General features: G+C 42.5%; 1 protein-coding gene across 2 annotated transcripts in view; it reads left to right on the top strand.

The window, feature by feature from the left end:
* KSR2 (kinase suppressor of ras 2) overlaps nucleotides 1-21,640 on the top strand; it is a 550,925-nt gene that overhangs the window by 465,215 nt on the left and 64,070 nt on the right. For both annotated transcript variants that reach the window (XM_068246131.1, XM_068246140.1), the window contains exon 16: nucleotides 18,925-19,058. In XM_068246131.1, the coding sequence (XP_068102232.1) occupies nucleotides 18,925-19,058 (134 nt within the window). The remainder of the gene's footprint in view (nucleotides 1-18,924; nucleotides 19,059-21,640) is intronic.

The following is a 21,640-nucleotide window of genomic DNA, read 5'->3' as shown; positions in this document are numbered from 1 at the left end:
TCTCTCTTGTTGGTACTTTGTCTTGTTAGCAATATAGTAAACCTCACTGATAAGTAAATTGCAGCCGAATACAACTTCTGAGGGCAGGGGAGAGATAGAAAAAGGTCAATAGTTCATGTTTTTTAATTCTTGGATGCTTAATAGACGGTCATTGAGACGAAAAAATTCAATCTACTTTGTAAATGTTTAAATATAAAATAAAACCATGGAATAGCTAAAAAAGTTCATTTTAAAGAGTAGGAGGATAAATACAAGTGTTTAATTCATCAGTTAGTTTCACCTCAGGTGCACTTTAACCTCCCTGGCAGTAACCCCAAGCTACGCTCGGGCTAGCCACCGGGAGCTCAATGCAGAGCAATGGAGCACAGACGGCGTTTTTACTCACCTTCCGTGGGATCCAGACACAGGCAGCCATTCTACTTCCTCTCCACGGAAGCTCAGAATCACTCTGGTGAGATTGCCATTAGAGATGTCAGCGAATGGCTCGGGAACCGTTCGCTGGCGAACCCCTTACCCTGTACTATTTCCGGGTCGCTATGACCTGGAGTAGTACAGCTGCGCTTGGCGGGCGGTGCGCGTCCTTGATCGCGCACTTGTTGCCGGGCACTTTCTGCTCATGTGTGTGACGTCATGAGTGATGTCACGCTCATGCGCAGAGAGTGTCCGGCAACAGGCGCACGATCAAAGACGCTCACCACCAGCCCAGCGCAGCCGTACTACTCCGGGTCATAGCGACCCGGAAGTAGTATTTGCCCATAGAGATTCGCTAGCGAACAGTTCGCTAACATCTCTAATTGCCATCAGTGATCTCACTACAGAGTTACAGCACCACCCGGAGGAAGGAGGGAAAATTGCAGCACTGGAGCCCAGGGAGGTGAGTGAGTGCTGGGGCTGCTGCTGGCTTACTGGCAGCATAATTTTTCCTGGTTTTTGGGTCTGAAACATTCAGAAAACACCCTAAAATCCAAAAATAAATATACTGCCAGGGAGGTTAAACATGGCAGTTGATTTTTGATCTTCTTAACAGGGAGAGACATAACACAGAAAAGAAGTAGTAGGACTGGGAGCAGCATATCTAATCACATTTGGCCTTATTCTCAGAACACAATGCTTTATACACTCCGAAAATGGACCTATCATTTTAATTCAAAGTCATCACATATTCATTGCATTTTATTGTTCTAGAACTTCTGGGGGTTATGTTACAAGCAGTTAGGTTTCCTTTAGCTGTGTCAGGTCTATTCAATAATTGTGTTTTTAGATTGGTTAGCAAATATATAGTGCCAATTATAGACATAACTATAAATTCAACATACCGTACCTGTGCTGGAAAAATGGTTGGTGTACATGTATATAATCTGAGCAATACCATTAGAATAGCAGATCAGAAGGCAAACCTATAAAATAGCCGCTGGGAAATTTGGGCGCAGGGTAAAGCCGATATACAGCTTATCCTGCTCCTGCACAAGTCCCGGCGGCACTAATTACTATTCCCTCTCCAGGTCACCGTGGATGGTGGAGAATGATGTTATTCAGCTTTCAGCTATTAGTGGCGGATGAATTAGAGTGTTTTAAAGAGAATCTGTACTCTAAAATTCTTACAATAAAAAGCATACCATTCTATTCATTATGTTCTCCTGGGCCCCTCTGTGCTGTTTCTGCCACTCCCTGCTGCAATCCTGTCTTGTAATTGCCAGTTTTAGGCAGTGTTTACAAACAAAAGACATGGCTGCTAACCAACATGTGATAGGCTGAGAGGAGCTCAGTCTGTGACTTACGCAGAGCCTGGAGGGGGCATGGAGAGGGTTTGTATAGCTTCTCCCTATCACAAGCAGAGCAGCACATTCCAGCCTGAGCCGACAAAGCTGACAAAGGAAAGAAGATTATATAACAGAGATAATACAGCCACTGTGCAACCGGGAAAGGCTGCAGTAAGACAGACCACATTAGAACAGGTATAGGAACTTATAGGATAGAAGAAATAAGGCTGAACATTTTGTTACAGAGTCTCTTTAACAGTAATTAGAGCTCAGTCTTTTTGACTGTGCCTAAATTACTCACTGAGTGCAGCTATAGCCATAATTCCTATTACGGCCTATGGTGGCGCCGACTGCGGCCAAATCTCTGGTGCTGTTTTAACAGTGCTTGGATCAGAAGAACAAGGCCAAGAAGTCAGTCATATATTCATACATGGGAGTAGATGTACACTAGCATCATATAAAATCCCAGATGCTAACTAGTTCCAAAGGATAACTACCAGGTATTCCATCAGGCAGTCTAATGGTTCTCCTTGCTACCACCCGAACCTACAGGTACCATATGATGAAACAATCAGTGGGGTTTACTTAAATTGGAGGATAGTCAGGGCCGGAGTTACCATAAGGCAATGTAGGCAAGTGCCTGCAGGCACCTGATGATGAAAAGGTGGCTCACTACCCTCCTCGAGCGCCTCCCTCCCTTCTTCCCTTTGCAGAGTCCTGTGCAGATCATAAAAAGGAGGTTACTCATACCACTCTTGGCATTCACCTGACCAGATCTCCCTTCAGTCTGGGGCACCACTAGATACGTAATACTACTTTATACTAAGGATAGCCCTGGTTACCTGTTACTAATGAGAACCTCTAGCTACCTATGATGGGCAAGTGAACTAAGGGAGAAGTGACTGTTGTCCAGCCAGCACACCTGTGGTGCTGTTCAGCACAGGTTTGTAGGTTCATGAAAGGCAAAGTCTAGGGAGCAAATGTATCTGTGCCTATGGGCTCCTGTGATGTAAATCCAGGCCTGAGGATAGTGGAGTAGATAAGTGATTTCGCAAACCTGGGCTGGAGTTTTTAAAAGTATCTGCTATTAGTATATCCAAAGAAAAATATGTTAGTCTCAGCTGAATAGATGTTTTGTGTTATATGTTACCTCACCTCTGCAGAATGCTTTAGGCAGGGAACACACTTGTCTTGCAGTTTTCTGCGTTCGTTTTTCTGCACACGTTTTCTGCACACATGGGGCTTGATTCACAAAGCCGTGATAACTCTTACCACGGTCGCCCTAGTATTTTGCACGCCGTATAACGTGCGTAACTGTTTCCACTCAAGATCGCAAATTTGCGCCTACGAAGGCGTTATTGCATGCGCAAAATGCTAGCGCGACTGTGATAAGTTATCACCGCTTTGTGTCAAGCCCAATGTGTGTTTGTATGCACGAAAACAACAGCTAATGTAATTGATAGAGACAACTGACAAAATGTGCAGAATTATCATGCAGAATGTCAGTTTTTTCTGCAGATGAAAAACACATTAAAGCAGAACTAAAAACTGATTAAAAATAAGAGTTTCACTTACCTGGGGCTTCTGCCAGCCCCCTGCAGCCGACCTGTGCCCTCGCAGTCCTGGTTCCGCCACCACGGCTCACTTTTGTTCCCGTAATGGAGGTAGACTTCTAAGTCGACCTCCATTGCGCCCTGGCCATGTGTATCCTAGTACACATGCCTGTAGCCAGGAGCACCCTGCGCAGGCGCAGTACGCGTCCAGCTACGGGAATGTGAATGAGGAGACAGGCAGCCAGCCCCCCCCCCCCCCCCCACTGCGCAAAGTGAAAGTGAGCTGCGGCATGGGACCAGCATATCGGTGAGTGGCTGCGAGGGAACAGGTCGGCTGCAGGGGGCTGGCAGTAGCCCCAGGTAAGTAAAACTTTAAACATTTTTTATCAGTTTACAGTTCCGCTTTAATTGTGAACTAGCCCATCGATTAACATGAATTATTCCTAGGCATTAAGCAAGTACAGGTAATCCGTTTACTTGAGGCAGCAGTCAAGCTCAGAGTTCCCCAACCCTGCCCTCAAGGCCCACCAACAGTGCATGTTTTTCAGAAAACCACAAAGATGCACGGGTGGGGTAATTAGTGTCTCAGCAGAGCTGATTAACTACCTCTGTGTATTTCCACAAAACATGCACTGTTGGTGGGCCTTGAGGACAGGGTTGGGAGCACTGGAATCCAACCTTATGCAGAGTAGTATTAAGTGGCCATGTGACTCCCCCCCTTCCTTTGGAGCACAAGGTAGCCATACTAAAGTTGATAATTTACTGCATCACTGAAAGTAATATTTCAGGATCGGAAGTACAGAAAAAGTGAATATGAATCTCAAATGATTTACTGCACGATTTCTACTTATGTGAGATCAGGTTCACAAGGAAAACTCCTGTGCTTTTGAGTTTGCTTCCATATGAGTGGCATCTGAATTGGGCAGAGCTTCACTAAGATAAGTGAAAAATCTACATGGTGCGCAAATCCATCCCATAATATGCATGTCCCTAACACAATAAAGAAAGCTAAGACAAATGCCACTGGGACAAAAAAGTAGTTTAACGCTGTGATGCATGAGCCAGAAATAACAATCTTCCAAATCAAAGACAAAAGATTATTGCTCATTGGATTCTATACGTAGCGCGATCCAGTGAGAGGGCGAGAATAAATGGCATAGTAAGTTACAATTTTTGATGCATAGCTCATAATTTAGATGGCATTGCAAGAAGGTAATTGCCTCATGCTGCTATAAATGTTCAGATCTGAGAACTCTTGCAGCGTAAGCAGGATTGTGTGCCGTCAACTATTATAAACCAAACAAATGACAATGATAGATGTAAATCATTTCTCAACAAAATGTTATGCCGCGCACATCAAAAAGAGAGAAAAATGACAAGACTTAATTATCTGCTCCACTGAGCACATAGAGGTGAAAAGATCACAGTGCCCTGCATGTGTAGGTGTGTCATTTATATTATTAATTGCGTCACCACTGTCGTTCCTTTAATGGAAGATCGTTCCTAATTTTCAGCAGCGGAACTAGATTACCCTTTCCATAATCAGACTTAATGCTATATTCAATAGCTTACTGTTTACTAATTACTTAACGACTTGAATGTTTTCTCCTACCTTCTCAACCGCACCATTGTTCATGTGTTGGAGGGGCCTTTGTCCTTGGGAATAACTTGTGTGTGTAGGGAACCATGCAAGCTTGTGGTAACATATTTTATATTGAAGCTATGGAAACATAGTTGGATACTGAGTGTGCCACGGCTGTGTGCTCTCAGAGAAATATTTAGGCTTCAATCATTAGCTGAAGGCTTGACCAGCAAAAATATATGTTTATTGTAGTGGCTTACAGAGGCTTGGTAGTAACATGCAGAAAATTATCCAGGATACCCACTTTTTTGGCAATTTTTTTGGTTTCAGTATCAGAAAGTAATTAGTCGTATATCTATATATTGCTGTAGTTTGAATATAGCCCTGCACTCCCAGTGATTCTTAGCCTAGGCTGATTAGCTGAACCCCCCCCCCCTTCCCCCAAGCATTCTGAGATACAGTAATTTTCGTTCTGGCTTTGGAATCCTCAGTTAACACCAGGATGGGGCCTGGTGGTGGTGATATTGGGATTTGCGGTAGCCTTGTGGCCCCTCCCCCCAAGTGAAGAGTAGCAGCAGTGGGCGTACGTAGATAAGAAATCACCTCTTGGCTCCACACGTGGCCTATCCTATCCAGGGTCCCCATCTCTATGAATACAGTGTCCTCTAGAGGGTGCTCTACTCATAAAGACAAGGATGCCTGGACATGTTGCTATCTATGGGGGGGGGGCGGTGGCTATCTATACTGAGGGGGCTACTTCTAGCTACCTATGCAGAGGACCATGTGGTTTTCTATACTGAGGGGGCTACTCCTAGCTACCTATACGGGAGACCCAGTAGCTACCTATACTTAGGGGTCTTCTTCTGGCTAATTATATGGGAGTCATCTTTGGCCACCTACAGTGGCTTGCAAAAGTATTCGGCCCCCTTGAAGTTTTCCACATTTTGTCACATTACTGCCACAAACATGAATCAATGTTATTGGAATTTCACATGAAAGACCAATACAAAGTGGTGTACACGTGAGAAGTGGAACGAAACTCATACATGATTCCATTTTTACAAATAAATAACTGCAAAGTGGGGTGTGCATAATTATTCAGCCCCCTGAGTCAATACTTTGTAGAACCACCTTTTGCTGCAATTACAGTTGCCAATCTCTTAGGGTATGTCTCTACCAGGTTTGCACATCTAGGGCTCGATTCACAAAGCGGTGATAACCCAGTTAAAGACTTTAGGGCCTCGATTCACAAAGCGGTGATAACCCAGTTATCACGCCTAAAAGACTTTAGGCGTGATGACCTTTTCACCACTGAGTTATCACCGATTTTTCCTGCTCTTCGCACGAAGTTACCGCGCGTAAGCGCGTTCGCGCGTACGCGCGTGAGAGCACGCGCAAAGTCCCATAGGGCTTAATGGGAGCTTCGCGCGAAGCGTCGGGTGTTGCGCGCGCACTTACGCGCGTACGCGCGTACGCGCGTACGCGCGGCAACTTCGCGCGAGTTTCTACTTATCATGCCTAAAGTGACTTTAGGCGTGATAAGGGCCTTTTCACCACGGTGCTAACACTTTGCACCGCTTGGTGAATCGAGCCCTAGGCGTGATAACCATTTTTATCATGCCTAAACTCAGTTTAGGCATGATAAGTTTAGGCATGATAAGTTTAGGCATGATAAGTTTAGGCATGATAAGTTTAGGCATGATAAGTTTAGATAAGTTTAGATCGCGCGCAAAGTCCCGCACGCAAAGCAGCACCATTAAACTCTATGCAAAGTGCACCAGACTTTGCTAGCGCAAAACTTTTGATCAGCTGTGCACTGCGGTGCTAACCCAGTTGGTGCTTAAACTTATCACGCCTAAAAACGTATCACACCTAAACTTATCATGTCTAAACTTATCACACCTAAACTTATCACACCTAAACTTATCATGCCTAAACAGAGTTTAGGCGTGATAAAGAGCTTCTCACTAGCGTGCTAACTGTTAGCACCGCTTTGTGAATCAGGCCCTTAGAGACTGAAATCCTTGCCCATTCTTTGCAAAACAGCTCCAGCTCCGACAGATTAGATGGACAGCGTTTGTGAACAACAGTTTTCAGATCTTGCCACAGATTCTCAGTTGGAGTTAGATCTGGACTTTGGCTAGGCCCTTCTAACACATGGGTATTTTTTGTTTTAAACCATTCCATTGTTGCCGTGGCTTTATTTTTAGGGTTGTTGTCCTGCTGGAAGGTGAACCTCCGCCCCAGTCTCAAGTCTTTTGCAGACTCCAAGAGGTTTTCTTCCAAGATGGCCCTGTATTTGACTCCGTCCATCTTCCCATTAACTCTGACCAGCTCTCCTGTCCCAGCTGAAGAGAAACACCCCCATAGCATGATGCTTTGACCACCATATTTGACAGTGGGGATGGTGTGTTCAGAGTGATGTGCAGTGTTAGTTTTCCGCCACACATAGCATTTTGCATTTTGGCCAAAAAGTTCCATTTTGGTCTCCTGACCAGAGCACCTTCTTCCACAGGGCTTGTGTCCCCCACATGGCTTGTGGCAAACTGCAAACGGGACTTCTTATGCTTTTCTGTTAACAATGGCTTTCTTCTTGCCACCCTTCCATAAAGGCCAACTTTGTGCAGTGCACGACTTATAGTTGTCCTATGGACAGATTCCCTCACCTGAGCTGTAGATCTCTGCAGCTCATCCAGAGTTACCATGGGCCTCTTGACTGCATTTCTGATCAATGCTCTCCTTGTTCGGCCTGTGAGTTTAGACGGCCTTGTCTTGGTAGGTTTACAGTTGTGCCATACTCCTTCCATTTCTGAATGATCGCATGAACAGTGCTCCGTGGGATGTTCAAGGCTTTGGAAATCTTTTTGTAGCCTAAGTCTGCTTTTAATTCTCAATACCTTTATCCCTGACCTGTCTGGTGTGTTCTTTGGACTTCATGGTGTTGTTGCTCCCAAGATTCTCTTAGACAACCTCTGAGGCCGTCACAGAGCAGCTGTATTTGTACTGACATTAGATTACACACAGGTGCACTCTATTTAGTCATTAGCACTCATCAGGCAATGTCTATGGGCAACTGACTGCAGTCAGACCAAAGGGGGCTGAATAATTACGCACACCTCACTTTGCAGTTATTTATTTGTAAAAAATGTTTGGATCATGTATGATTTTCATTCCACTTCTCACGTGTACACCACTTTGTATTGGTCTTTCATGTGAAATTCCAATAAAATTGATTCATGTTTGTGGAAGTAATATGACAAAATGTGGAAAACTTCAAGGGGGACGAATCCTTTTGCAAGACACTGTACACTGGGGAAGTGGGTTGTACCACTTCAGGCTGCCTATTCTGGTGGGGGTAACCTTTGGCTACCTATTCTGGGGTCTACCTGGACAAGAAAGGTTCTTAATGTTGGAAGGCTGGATAGTGTACTGGTTAAGGTCCCTGCCTTTGACATGGGAGACTAGGGCTCGAATCCTGGCTAGGGTCAGTACCTATTCAGTAAGGAGTTCAAGGCAAAACTTTTTAACACTTGAGCACGTCCGAGTGGCTGCAGCTCTTGAAAGCTTTGAGTCCAATAGGAGAAAAGCGATATACAGTACAAATGTTCTAATTATTATTATTATCATTATAATGCAGGGGTGGGACCTCCTGGCTACCTTAGATTGGTGTGTGTGTGTGTGTGTGTGTGTGTGTAAGCGTGGGGGGGGGGGGGGTTATGGGGCCCCATGAAATCTAGCTATGACCCTGCTTGAAGCAACTTGGCTAAACAATTAAGCTAGCTGGGTTTGTTGCTATTTGTCTGGAGATTATCATATCGACAATAAAGTGCACAATGACAGCAGCAAGGTTTGGGTCATCTAAGTGTCGTTTTCCAGCTAGTCCTACTCTTTCAGGTATGAATGCTTATCCATAATTGGCTATTGTAGTGAATCAACAGACAGACCCAGACATGTTCCAGAAATGCAATGCATAGTAAAAGCAGTGCTGCAAGGCCTCTGCAAAAGAAAGTGGAAATTACACTCTTCCAAGTCTCCACAGCAATCTTTGCACTATATACGAAAAAAAAAAGATCTGTAACAAGTGGCAAGCAGATGCTTTTAGAAAGATTCCATTGCATTCTAGTGTATTAGCACTCATCCTGCCCCCCCCCCTAAAAGAGTCAACATGCGCCTGTGGGCTAGCCACATGGGCCTGTCCCCACTGCTTGGTCTATTCGGTTTCCTCCAGGCATCAATTCCGGTCAAAATTCTACAAGCAATTGGTAGAACGCTGAAGATTGCTGTGGAGGTTTTAGAGACAGTATATTCGAGAGACCTTATAATGCTACTTCAATCATGTATTGAATTTGTATTTATAGATCATTTGGTTAGCCAATGCATCACGTTAGGAGGAAAATTACTGCTAGCGGTCAGAGCAATTTTATTGAGCATTTTCTGAAAATTAACCTTTGAAAATAATTGGAGAGAGTCAGAACTCTACCTCACCTCATTTTTTGATTCAACTCCAAATCTTGTTGACCATATGGACTTTTGCATGCCAGATGTGCCTGTCATTCACAGCTTCCTACAGCTGTTACATAGGCATGTTCATAGCTTCACAGATGCTGTCTGTCAGGACTTTAAAGTGGCATATACAGTTTTTTTCCCAATATATAGCATATAAACAGTTTTTATTACCAGATCATTATTTAAAGTGTAAAAAAAAGGTTGTAATGTATGTGAACCAGACCCAGTTAGGAGCCTATAGGCACAAGTATCACAGGAGCCTATAGGCACACATTTCCACCCTATAATTTCCACCCAAATTTCCACACTATAGGCACCCTAAACTCCACCCTCCATGAACCTACAAACCCCCAACTAACTGCACCGCAAGTGTGCTGGCTGGCCCAGCTGCCACTTCTCCCTTACTTCCCTCCTCCGTCATATGTAGCTACAAGTGCCCGTTAGCATTAGGTAGCCAGAGGTACCATCAGTATTAGATTGCTAGTGGTGCCCCCGACTGAAAGGACATCTCATCAATGGAATGCCGAGAGCTGGGTGACTAACCTCTCATTTATGCTCAGCTCGGGACTCTGCATAGGGAAGGAGGGAGGTACTAGGGGAGGGGAGTGAGCCGCCTTTCCATCATCAGGCGCCTGTGCGCACGTGCCTACAGTGCCTTATGGTAAATCTAGCCCTGGTGTGATCAGTCTATATTTTTGGAAACTGACAAAGGTAGCATTGTAAGTTGAGGAAATCTTATAATGGCGTATTTCCCGTGTATCATGGGGGAATCCAAATCATATTTGTATCATTTGGCTCCTTGATTAGTGACTGTTCAAAGGCTTACATGCTATATATTTGAATTTTAAAGCTGCCTTATTTACAGTGCTCAATTAAAGCTTAGTGAGGCAAATCTTCTGTTTAACTAGAGGTAGAAAAAAGGAAAAATCAGCATGACTTTAAAATATTGCCTAGCAACATGAGATGTTCGCTTTCCAAGGTTCTGTAATGATAATTACCTTGAACCCAGAATCTTTACATGGTTACATGGTTATGTGGAAACTTGTTAGTAAAAGAGGTAACATTATATTTCTGGTAATGTCTGCCTATCATGCTGAATCAGTATCAATGAGCTCTTACATCTATAACCTCTTTCATCTACAGACTAGTCTAAACATAACTGCCACAACTATATATACAGTATGTAACAATATAGGTGAAGGAATAGAAAGGTTTTTTTTATTAAGGTTACATTAGAAGTGTCGGGCTATGCAGAGGCAATTGATACTTATTGCCCAAAGTAAGTCTGAAAGTAAACCCAAGACGGGAACAATATGACTTTTACCTACCTGAGTTTCTTCCAGCCCCCTGTAGCCTGTCAGCTCTCTTGATGTTTGATCCGCTGTGCTGCTGTGAAGTCCGCAATCTAGCTGGGTTACGGGACACTGTGCATGTGCTGTTCTGGGCTGCGCACCTCCTCTATCGCGCTCCCATTGCCAGGGGCATTCTGAACAAGTGCAAGTAAGTCTTATGAACTGTGCATGGGCAGGATGCTCCCAGCCATCGGAACTGGATTGGGGAGGTGTGTGACAGGGACAGTGCATGCACATTAGTCCGCGACTGAGCCCAGTCGCTGACTTCACTGGAAATGAGAGCGGCACAATAGAGGGGACCGGAGAGACATCAATGGAGCTGACAGACTATATGGGACTGGAAGAAGTCCCAGGTAAGTAAAAATGATTTTCTTCTCTTCGTTTCAGGTGCACTTTAAGGCCTCTTTAACATGGGAGGCTGAAGGTAGTAAATACACCACTTGTCAGTTGATCCCGTGCACCGGCTGGGCTTGTTAACACTCAGTATGGGCACTGAAGAGGCGGACCCCATGGAGTCACATCTGAGTGTGGCCACTGCCATGCTCAGATGCAGTTTTTTGCTGCTGGGTAACACCACCATGTGCCAAACCATGGTAAGCATAGTGTTATGAATGCTGCTCTGCAGCTGCATTTCCTTTGCATCTGAATAGCGCTTATGGCCAGCAAACCGGATGCTGAACTGCCCGACAAACACACAGTTCACCCATCCATCTGAAAGTGGCCTAACAATCATTTTTAAAACAATTGTTTCTTTCTCTATCCCCAGCCTTTGCAGACACCTCAAGGTTGATTGAGTTATGCAGAATGCCATGATTGACTTCTCTGGTGATTGCCATTGCCATTGCTTCTCTGAAATGAGGCTGGTTGAAGTGGTGTCCCAACATTAGACAAACATGCTTACTTGGCCAGTGGCCACTATAGTGGCCTATGTTTATGCTATGAGGGGCATGCAAAGCAAAGACCACTCACCCACAATAATACCCAAGCAAGCAACCTGTAGAGCAGTGCAGAGCTGTAAGTCTATCAAGGACTCAGTACTAGTTATAAGTTGCCACTTACACATGGGTTCTGAATGTGCCAAGAGCATAGCTTCAATCATTATTTGTCCTCAGCAACTATATATACCATAAAATCTCATCTAAGTTAACTGCAGCTTTTCTAAAAAAAAATGGACTGGATAAAATCAGCAGTAAAACATGCATATACAAAACAAACAAACAAACAAACTGGAATCTATATATAAGACACTACTAAACATACCTAACATATTCATTTACTGTATTAATGAATAATAATTTTCAAAAATACCTTTTAAAAATTAGGTTTAGTATAGCATTCATAGCTTTTGGTACTAGTTTATCACTGCTTCCCTAGTTAGTAGTTTATGTGACATGTGTCTGTGTACATCAGAAATGTGTTGCAATCTTTCTCTAGAAGGGATGATTAGCACAACCCACACCCTGTCCTCTGCTTGCAGCATACCTAATCATATTAATCACACGTTTAGTGGGACAATTTATAGGTTGTCAGATTGGTAAAGCTTTTCTGCATTACAGAAAAGTATATCTACATGAAGATCTCAATTACCTACAGGTAGGCACATTACACTTAAAGGAGCGTACGCTAGAAAGCAAAATATTTTGAGGCAGATTAGTAGAATTCTCAAAGAAATTTGGTGGAAAAGACTACTAACGGTTAGTGCCCTTCTGCTGGAAAATTGGTAATGTTCTTTCAAAATGCCAAATAAATTATGGTTTGCATAAAGAACAGGAATATATGGTTAATATGTGGCTATATGTGTAGGGGTTTCTCAGCTCCCAGAGATGTGTTGCAAAATATGTTGTCTAAATTACATTTTGCATATATTAAACAGTTGGTTTAAATTTAACAATAATGGTAATTACTAACTTTGTATTCCGTAGGCATATTGTTATCCATTTAATATCTTATAAGGGTATCTGAAGAAATTGGCTTTTTTCTGTTATCGGTGCAGGGATTTCACAGTTTAGGCCAGGGTTGTGTTTTAGATGACCAGTATTCATTGCTCTACTGCAGAATTTATTAGTATAAATTATAAATCACATATATTTATAATTAAGCACAGTACCATATAATAATGGTCTCTTAGAGACTACTACTATTGTTATACCATGAAACACCAATTGTGAATCCAAGTCACAGTTATAGAATCAGATTAAAATGCATCAGCTACTGACAACAGTGAAGGAGACTATCAAAAATAACAAAAACAAAGCCCTGATTTACGCTCCTAGATTTTTCATTTTGAAAAAGTGGAGATTCCAAGGCCATTACTCACACTTTATTCATTGTGATGTAGCCATTCCACAGAAATTCCCTTTTAGGACTGCACTTGCTGATTTTTTGACTTGGACAGCTCTTGGGTTTAGGTAGCACTTCATGTTTGCTTTTCAATTATCTACTTGAATTTTATGGAGAGCTGTGTTTTTACTCTATTTTATAGTGCTATGTCTGTTTTTTTTAATGATTTTTATAGTTGCATAAGACACTGCATAGGTTATTACTGAAGACCAGTGGTTGTGAAATATGTAAAACTGTTTGTGCTGCTTAAGAAGAAATCAAGACTAGAACTATGACCTTGGTGTGTTGAAGACTCTTTTTATGTTCACTCTTTGACTGACAGTTGTATAAATGATTCATGTTACATTGAATATACCAACTACTGTTTCATAGCTTATCTCTAGAGATGCTTAGTTCATGAACTTTTTATGGCATTACTGACATCAATGTGTACTATTGTTGCTATACAATTGACAGGAAGCTGGCACTTATTAATATAAAAGCATAGATTTTATGGGAAATCCTGGTTGGTAGTGCACAATAAGTGTAAGATAAGATCAAAGAAACAAGCTATAAGAGATTTAAAAATTATTCTTTCTATAGAAAAATGACGTCTATAATTATCCCAAATGTTTTTACTACCACAAAAACATTGGTAATTGCAGACAAGAGAATAAGTCTTTTTAGGTTTTGGATTTTTTTTTCAGAGCAGAAAGATATCCACACTGTAGACTACAATAATCAAAATAAGTACCTTTCCTGTTTCTCCTTTGGCCATATAAACACAGTTATTTCTGAGACAGTAATGGGTTGAACTCTTATATTTGCTGGCTCCGTGTTAACAAGTTTACATTAATGAAAATGGGCTTGATTTATAATGTGATTTTGGGGAGAAGATCACAGCAAGCAAGCAGGAAGCAGTCCATGTAAAACAAGTACATTTATTCAGATCAAAATAAAAATCCAGCTTTTGTTTAGGAAACAAAAGTAAGAATATAAGTCGTTTTTGATTCCTTAGCTATTTTTGAGTCCAAAGGCTTGGACTTCATAACTTAGGGCAGATACTCAAGCCTGGAATTTGCAGTCTTGGGGAAATACAACTCCTTTACACAGAGCTCAGTGCTTCCACACAGAGGCTTGTAGCACACATGCTGGTAACACTCCAAACACAGACTCTGCATCTGGTCTTCATATAGCCCCAAAACTCCCCGTCTGGCAGGTGTAAAAGCCAGGTGTGAACCTGGGTGAAATTAAAAAGGCCCATCCAGTTCCCTCCTCCCCAGAATGAATAAAAGAGAAGCGGTGGGTGTCTCACAAATATCCCCAGAATCCTTTCCAAGTACTCACTGGTTTTAAAGGCATTATAACCTTTATAAGAGGGAATCGTGCTGAGATGCTGTAATAGAATATCTGAGAACAGAAATAATTAAACAAATCCTGACTTGGTCTTTTAGTTATATGGCAAGTTTTTTGCAACCCTCAGCTGTAAAATATCAGAATATAATCAAGATTTGCTGTTGAGTTGGAGTTTGTTATTACAGTTATGTGGATGAATGCACATATCAGACATGTAGACCCCAAATTACTCCATACTCACCTATAGGGATTCTCAACCTTGTTACCACCCTCTGAGTAGATCACTCTGAGCCTCCTTACATCAGCAATGGTTTGTGTGCCTCTGTCCTCTCTCCCAGGCCTTGACTTCCTCACATAAGGTATTAAAGAGAAACTCCAACCTAGAATTGAACTTTATCCCAATCAGTAGCTGATACCCCCTTTTACATGAGAAATATAATGCTTTTCACAAACAGACCATCAGGGGGAGCTATATGACTGATTTTGTGCTGAAACCCCTCCCACAAGAAGCTCTGAGTACCGAGGTACTTTTGGCAGTTTGTTACAAAGTAACAAGGTTCACAGACAGGAATTAGCTGTTTACAGCTGTCTCCAACAGCCAAAACAGCTAGGAGCAGCTACATAACCTGCCCACAGTAAAAATGTCACCATGTAATAAATGTCAGAATATAAATTGGGGAGAGGAAAGATTTTACAATGAGCAAACACAGACTAAATCATTTATACATAATTATGGTAAAAAATGAAGCACTTTTTTTTACTACATTATTTTCACTGGAGTTCCTCTTTAACAAAACAAGAAGCTTGACCAACAGGCAGCACTGTGGAAGACTGGCCAGTTCCTCCAGAAGACCCAACCAACCAGGCTAAAAGATACTGGGATGCATCATTGCTTTACCTCTACTGGCAGTTTTTAGAATGTGGTTGTGGGTTTCTTCAGGAGTGTAGTTTACATAGTTACATAGTTATTTTGGTTGAAAAAAGACATACGTCCATCGAGTTTAACCAGTATAAAGTACAACACCAGCCTGCTCCCTCACATATCCCTGTTGATCCAGAGGAAGGCGAAAAAACCCTTACAAGGCATGGTCCAATTAGCCCCTAAAGGGAAAAATTCCTTCCCGACTCCAGATGGCAATCAGATAAAATCCCTGGATCAACATCATTAGGCATTACCTAGTAATTGTAGCCATGGATGTCTTTCAACGCAAGGAAAGCATCTAAGCCCCCTTTAAATGCAGGTATAGAGTTTGTTTAGTTAAGAAGGATGGGATCCTTGTAGAAATAATCCTCTTTAGGGCCAGTTTATAAATCTAGTTGAAATGGGGGCTGCCTCAACTGTTAGTTTTCTGGGAACTAACCACCATAAAGTTGCTGTATAATCAGAAACAGAATTGTTTTAATTACACTGGGTTGTGACTGGAATGGGGTTAGGCACATATAATTGTTCAGAATGGAGAAGAGAAATATAGATAATAAAACCCGCATAAACAGGAGTTATAACAGGATACAATTTTAAACATGGAGTTACACTAGACAGTCTATCGATCCCTCAGCCGCAACTTTGGGTTGGTGGGAGGGGGGGATAAATAGTGCTGGTGGTGGACGCTGGAGGTGGGATGGCCTGAAGGGTGTCCAAGAGGTTTACAGCAGAGGAAAAAAGGGGTTTCTATGCCTCAATGTTCTGGTGGAGATGGCCTGAAAGTAGTGATGGTCAAGTAGATGCAAATAACTTTGAGTTGATGCAAATGTATGTAAATGTTTATGCAAATGTGTGCCGCTTAAAAATGAACCAATCAAATTTTACCTCAGCAGAATTTGATTGATTCATTTTGAAAATGCATAAATTTGCATAAAAATGTGAGCAAATGTGCACAAAAGAGTTGCAAACTTTTGGCAACAAATAGCAGACTTAAAAAAAACAAATCCAGCCCAGGATTTCTAGATCACTTTTGTTTTCCACCATTCTCTAGACATAGTAAATCAGCCCGTTGTTCCTCTGTAATGAAATTGTTTCTGTAGTTGATTATGCACAGCTTTTATTTTCTTACACTATGCAGTTATTAGGGAGGATTTCCAAGTACCTGTTTATGCACTGAGCATCTGTCAGCATTATGAGGCTTTAGAATCATGTCATATATCTGTGCTGGCACACACTTCATATATTTCCAACCGCCATCTGCACAATGATTGAGGGAGTGCATCTACATTCTGTAAGGTCTGGTAAAAACACAATAACAACTGTAAAGAAGTTTTGAGTTATGATGCTCTGTGCAGGCAATCAGATAAATTCAGCAGGATCATAGCTGAGGCAAGGTTGGTGGGGAAAGGGTTTGTTATGTGTTTCAATCACTGCTTTGTTCCAGTCATGAATCACAGAGATGAAGCATTCAGCTGTCTTTTTCCTTTATAATATGGTATTAAAGTGAACCTGTACGTGGAGAAATATGAGTGCAGTCAATGATAAACATGCAGATTGCCACCCTGAGATTGGCTAGTGCTCTGAAACAGCCGCTGCAGTCCAAAAACGTTTAACCACTTCCCTACCACAGGTTATTTCCCCTTAGAACCAACAGCACATTTTGCATATCACACTCCTCCCATTCATTTGCTAATAACTCTATCGCTACTTATCACACTAAGATGATCAATATATTGTTTTTTTTTCACCACAAATTAAACTTTTTTGGCTGGTACTTTGCTAAGAATTATTTTATTTTATATGCATTTAAAAGGAATAATAAGAAAAAAATTGTAAAAAAAAATCATTATTTCTCAGTTTGCAGCCATTATAGTTTTAAAATAAAATGCTTTATTTTATTAATGATAGAGAAGGTGTAGAAAGGGTAAATACCTGATAGAGGATTTTTTTTTTGTTTAATGTATGTTAATGTATCTTGCAAGCGTTTTCATTTTTTGACCAATAGATGTCCCCACACTCATCCTGTGTACTGTGAACAGAACACAGTAAGTGTAGTGTGTGTGTGTTTTCTTTCACTTTGTGAATGACCACAGGCATCTTGCTGATGCAGGTGATCATTCATTACAGGCAGTTTGATCGGCTTTGAGAGCACATGTTCTCATTCACTGATCAGTGCTCGGTGGAAATGTCAGATTTTTACTGCCTACTGTAAGTGAAAGTAAAATAGGAAAAAAAAGCACCAAAAATCAGTAAACTTAGTGCATAATGCAAAAGATAACAATCACATATACTATTGTATGTATGCTAATCAGTGCATGACTTCATGCATTAAAGGACAACTGAAGTGAGAAGAATATGGAGGCCACCATATTTATTTCCTTTCAGACAATACCAGTTGCCTGGCAGCCCTGCTGATCTATTAGCTGCAGTAGTGTCTGAATCACACCAGAAACAAACATGCAGCTAATGTTCTGATCATACTGCTGTCTAGCTTAAAGAGACTCCGTAACAAAAATTGCATCCTGTTTTTTATCATCCTACAAGTTCCCAAAGCTATTCTAATGTGTTCTAGCTTACTGCAGTACTTTCTACTATAACAGTCTCTGTAATAAATCAATGTATCTTTCCCCTGTCAGACTTGTCGGCCTGTGTCTGGAAGGCTGCCAAGTTCTTCAGTGTTGTGGTTCTGTGATGCATCTCCCCCCTCCTGGCCCCTCTCTGCACACTGCCTGTGTATTATTTAGATTAGAGCAGCTTCTTTCTGCTCTCTTATCTTTTACAAGCTGGATAAATCGTCCTCTGAGCTGGCTGGGCTTTTACATACTGAGGAATTACAGACAAGGGCAAAGCTGTTTGCAGGAAGAAAAGAGCAGCCTGAAACTTCAGTGCATGAGAGCAGAAGGGGAAAAGAAACACACAAATGATCTCTTGAGATTCAAAAGGAAGGGTGTATACAGCCTGCTTGTGTATGGATGTATTTTCTATGTGTGGACATACTGTACATCAACCTACTTCCTGTTTTGGTGGCCATTTTGTTTGTTTATAAACAAACTTTTTAAAACTGTTTTTAACCACTTTTAATGCGGCGAGGAGTGGCGAAATTGTGACAGAGGGTAATAGGAGATGTCCCCTAATGCATTGGTATGTTTACTTTTGTGCGATTTTAACAATACAGATTCTCTTTAAGCCATATTTGATGAAAAAATGTACTCTGTAGATGGGGCTTTATTTACACTGCTGTGCTGTTTACAAATTCTGTCCCAGTATAACAATATCCCCTGAGATTGGGGTGGGGCTCTCTCTTCCTCCTCACCAGGAAGCGCTGTTATCGGGTCTCCTCCTTCTCGAGGGATCTGCGCACTGCCTGCTGACATCCTGAGGTTCCTGATGCATGTCACGTCTATAGTTCACTTTTTTTTTGTCAGGAAAAAAAACAGCCTCTGTTTTCAGGCCATTCTAAAAGTAAATAATAAGTGCATGAGTCAGAAATGTGGTTCATGAAACTGGTCCTGAACTCAATTTGCATGTTCACACTATGCCAGCCTAACTAAATTATTTATGTTTCTCATTATAGGGAATGGGATATCTTCATGCTAAGGGCATTCTACATAAAGACCTCAAATCAAAAAATGTTTTCTATGATAATGGGAAAGTGGTGATTACGGACTTTGGCCTGTTCAGTATATCTGGTGTGCTACAAGCTGGGAGGTAAGATGGCATATTTTTATCTATGTTATCACTATATTTTTATCTATGTTATCTATTTTATCTATGTTATCACTGGCAGTGTACATAAAGTTTTTTTTTTTTTTAATCTTTGAGTTCATTTATGTTTGTGCAGTGCATTCAAACTTCCATGCATTGGAAGCGAAGCCACACCTCCTTGCTTTTGTAAATCTCCAGTCTCTGCATCAGTGCAGAGGTCAGAGCATGTGGGCATGGAGCAAGAGAGGTCCAAAATACAATGCTGCATGAACTAGGAGAACCTGCTGGGCTTTATAGAGCTGATGATTGCGAAAATTGGTAGCACAGATTGCGTATCACAAAACCTTAATTGTGAAACTGAAGGGAAATGTCCACCACTGAGACAATGAGACACAGTGAATATTGTCTAAAGAGAAGGATTCATTTTAGAATAGGTAGATTGAGAGATTAGATAATGGACATGAGGCTTAGTAGTATGGCAGTCAACTGGGAGATGCCCTTTTTGTTATTTTTGCAGGAGGAAAGAAGGAAGCACAAAGGGGGCAGAAGGAGGCACAATGGGGGACAGAAGGAGGCACAGGTAGACAGTAGAAGGCACAAAGAGGAACAGAAGGATGCACAAAAGGGGACAAAAGGAAGCACAAAATGGGAACAGAAGAAAGCAGAGGGGAATGTAAGGAGGCAGAGGGAGACAGAGAGCCACAGGGAGACAGGAGAAGGCACAAAGGGGCACCGAAGGAGGCACAGAGGGACAAAGGAAGGCACAGGGGACAGAGGTGGCACATGAGGACTGAAGAGGCACAAAGGGAGAAAGAAGGAGACAGGGTGGGACTGAAGGAGGAACAGGGGGTGCAGAGGTAGTATAAGGGGACAAAGAAAGGCACAAGGGACATAAGGAGGAACAGGGGGAAAGAAGGAGGCACAAAGGGGCACAGAAGGAGGCAGAGGTAGTACAGGGGGACTGAAGGAGGCACATGGGGACAGAAGGAGACGCAAAGGGAGACAGGAAGCACAATGGGAGACAGAAGGACAGACAGGGGGTCAGACATGGCACAAGAGACTGAAAGAGGCACAAAAGGGACAGAAGAAGGCACAAAGGGGGAAAAAGGATGCACAAGGCTCAAAGGGACACAGTGGCAGCTGCCTGCAACTTACGCTAAGCAGATGCAGCAGAAGCAAGTAATAGAACAACCATGGGGTGGGGCTAAGTCAGGGATGGGCCTTTATTTAGGGGGCAGGGCTTAATCCAGCAACATGGCGCCCCCAGGACCAATGGCACTCCTGGCAATGGCTTGTACTGCCTATGCCTAAAGGCGCCCCAGACGACACACGATCGCTGCTGAGGGCAACATCGTTTAACATGCTTTTGTTAAACGATGTTGCCCAATGTCGGGTAACATCGCCTCAAATATCACAATGTGCATATCGGCCTTTAGCTTCTCTTTTCATGCCTCTGTAGTGCATGTTTGCCTTAGATACACACCCACACCCTGTCTGACAACGGCACTGCACAAAGCACTAGCTCTAGGCGACATGTGGCAGTTTCTGCTGTTAAGGCATCACAGTAAGCCAGAAGGAAGGTTATAAATGCATGAATTCAGATCATTGTGTGGGACAATGTGCTTGACGCTTGCTATATACAGTAAGTGTATTTGTGAACAGTTTTTACTTTCTGAGTGTTGGCCTTTCACCAAGCATATCAAGGATGGTAAGTGCTCAGGAGATGGGGATGGAAGGGTAAAGAGGTAGCGGGGCGATCCAAGGGAATAGTGTAACGATTGGTGTCAGCAACCAGAGAGAGAATCTGATTCTTGGTGATCTGCAGTATCCCCAAGAATACAGATATACCTGATTATTGGGGATCTGCAGAATCGCCAATAATCAAATATGTCTAACCTCTAGACACCTGAGTGATGTTTGGTGTAACAGTACAACTCTAAGCATAGACCACCAGGGACCCCGGTGGCCTGAGTGACTTGAGGAATACTCCCCTGACTGTGGGGAATATTCCTGTAGCCTGAGGACTCCCTAGAAGAGGGACCCAGGCTGGGTTGCAGGGAGCCCTGCTGCTAATATGAACAGGCTTGCCCTAACTAGGTGTGAGGGCCTCTTCTCTATGCCCTGGAACTGGGCTAAGGTATAACATAGAACTGACACAGTATCCTAGTCTTGGGTGTGAGGTCCGTAGTCACAACACCCTGGAACTGGTCTAAAGCATAACATAGAACTGACACAGTATCCTAGTCTTGGGTGTGAGGTCCGTAGTCACAACACCCTGGAACTGGTCTAAAGCATAACATAGAACTGACACAGTATCCTAGTCTTGGGTGTGAGGTCCGTAGTCACAACACCCTGGAACTGGTCTAAAGCATAACATAGAATAACAATACAAGTAATCTGGCTCAGTGTGAATTCCCAGGTCCTCCTGGTTCTAACACACTGTAGGATCTGACTAAGGTCTGAGTGCTTCCACATAAGTGTTCGCAATGGCAGACAACCAGCAACTGACAAGCAAGCTCTCTATATATAGTTGCAGGACTCTGCCGCCCCGCCCGAGCCACTCAGCCAATCAGGAGTCCAGCAGG

This window comes from Hyperolius riggenbachi, chromosome 1 (assembly GCF_040937935.1).
Source record: "Hyperolius riggenbachi isolate aHypRig1 chromosome 1, aHypRig1.pri, whole genome shotgun sequence".
NCBI classification, from domain to species: Eukaryota; Metazoa; Chordata; class Amphibia; order Anura; family Hyperoliidae; genus Hyperolius; species Hyperolius riggenbachi.
The sequence above is the reverse complement of the archived record's forward strand: the minus strand, read 5'-3'. Positions and strand labels throughout refer to the sequence as shown.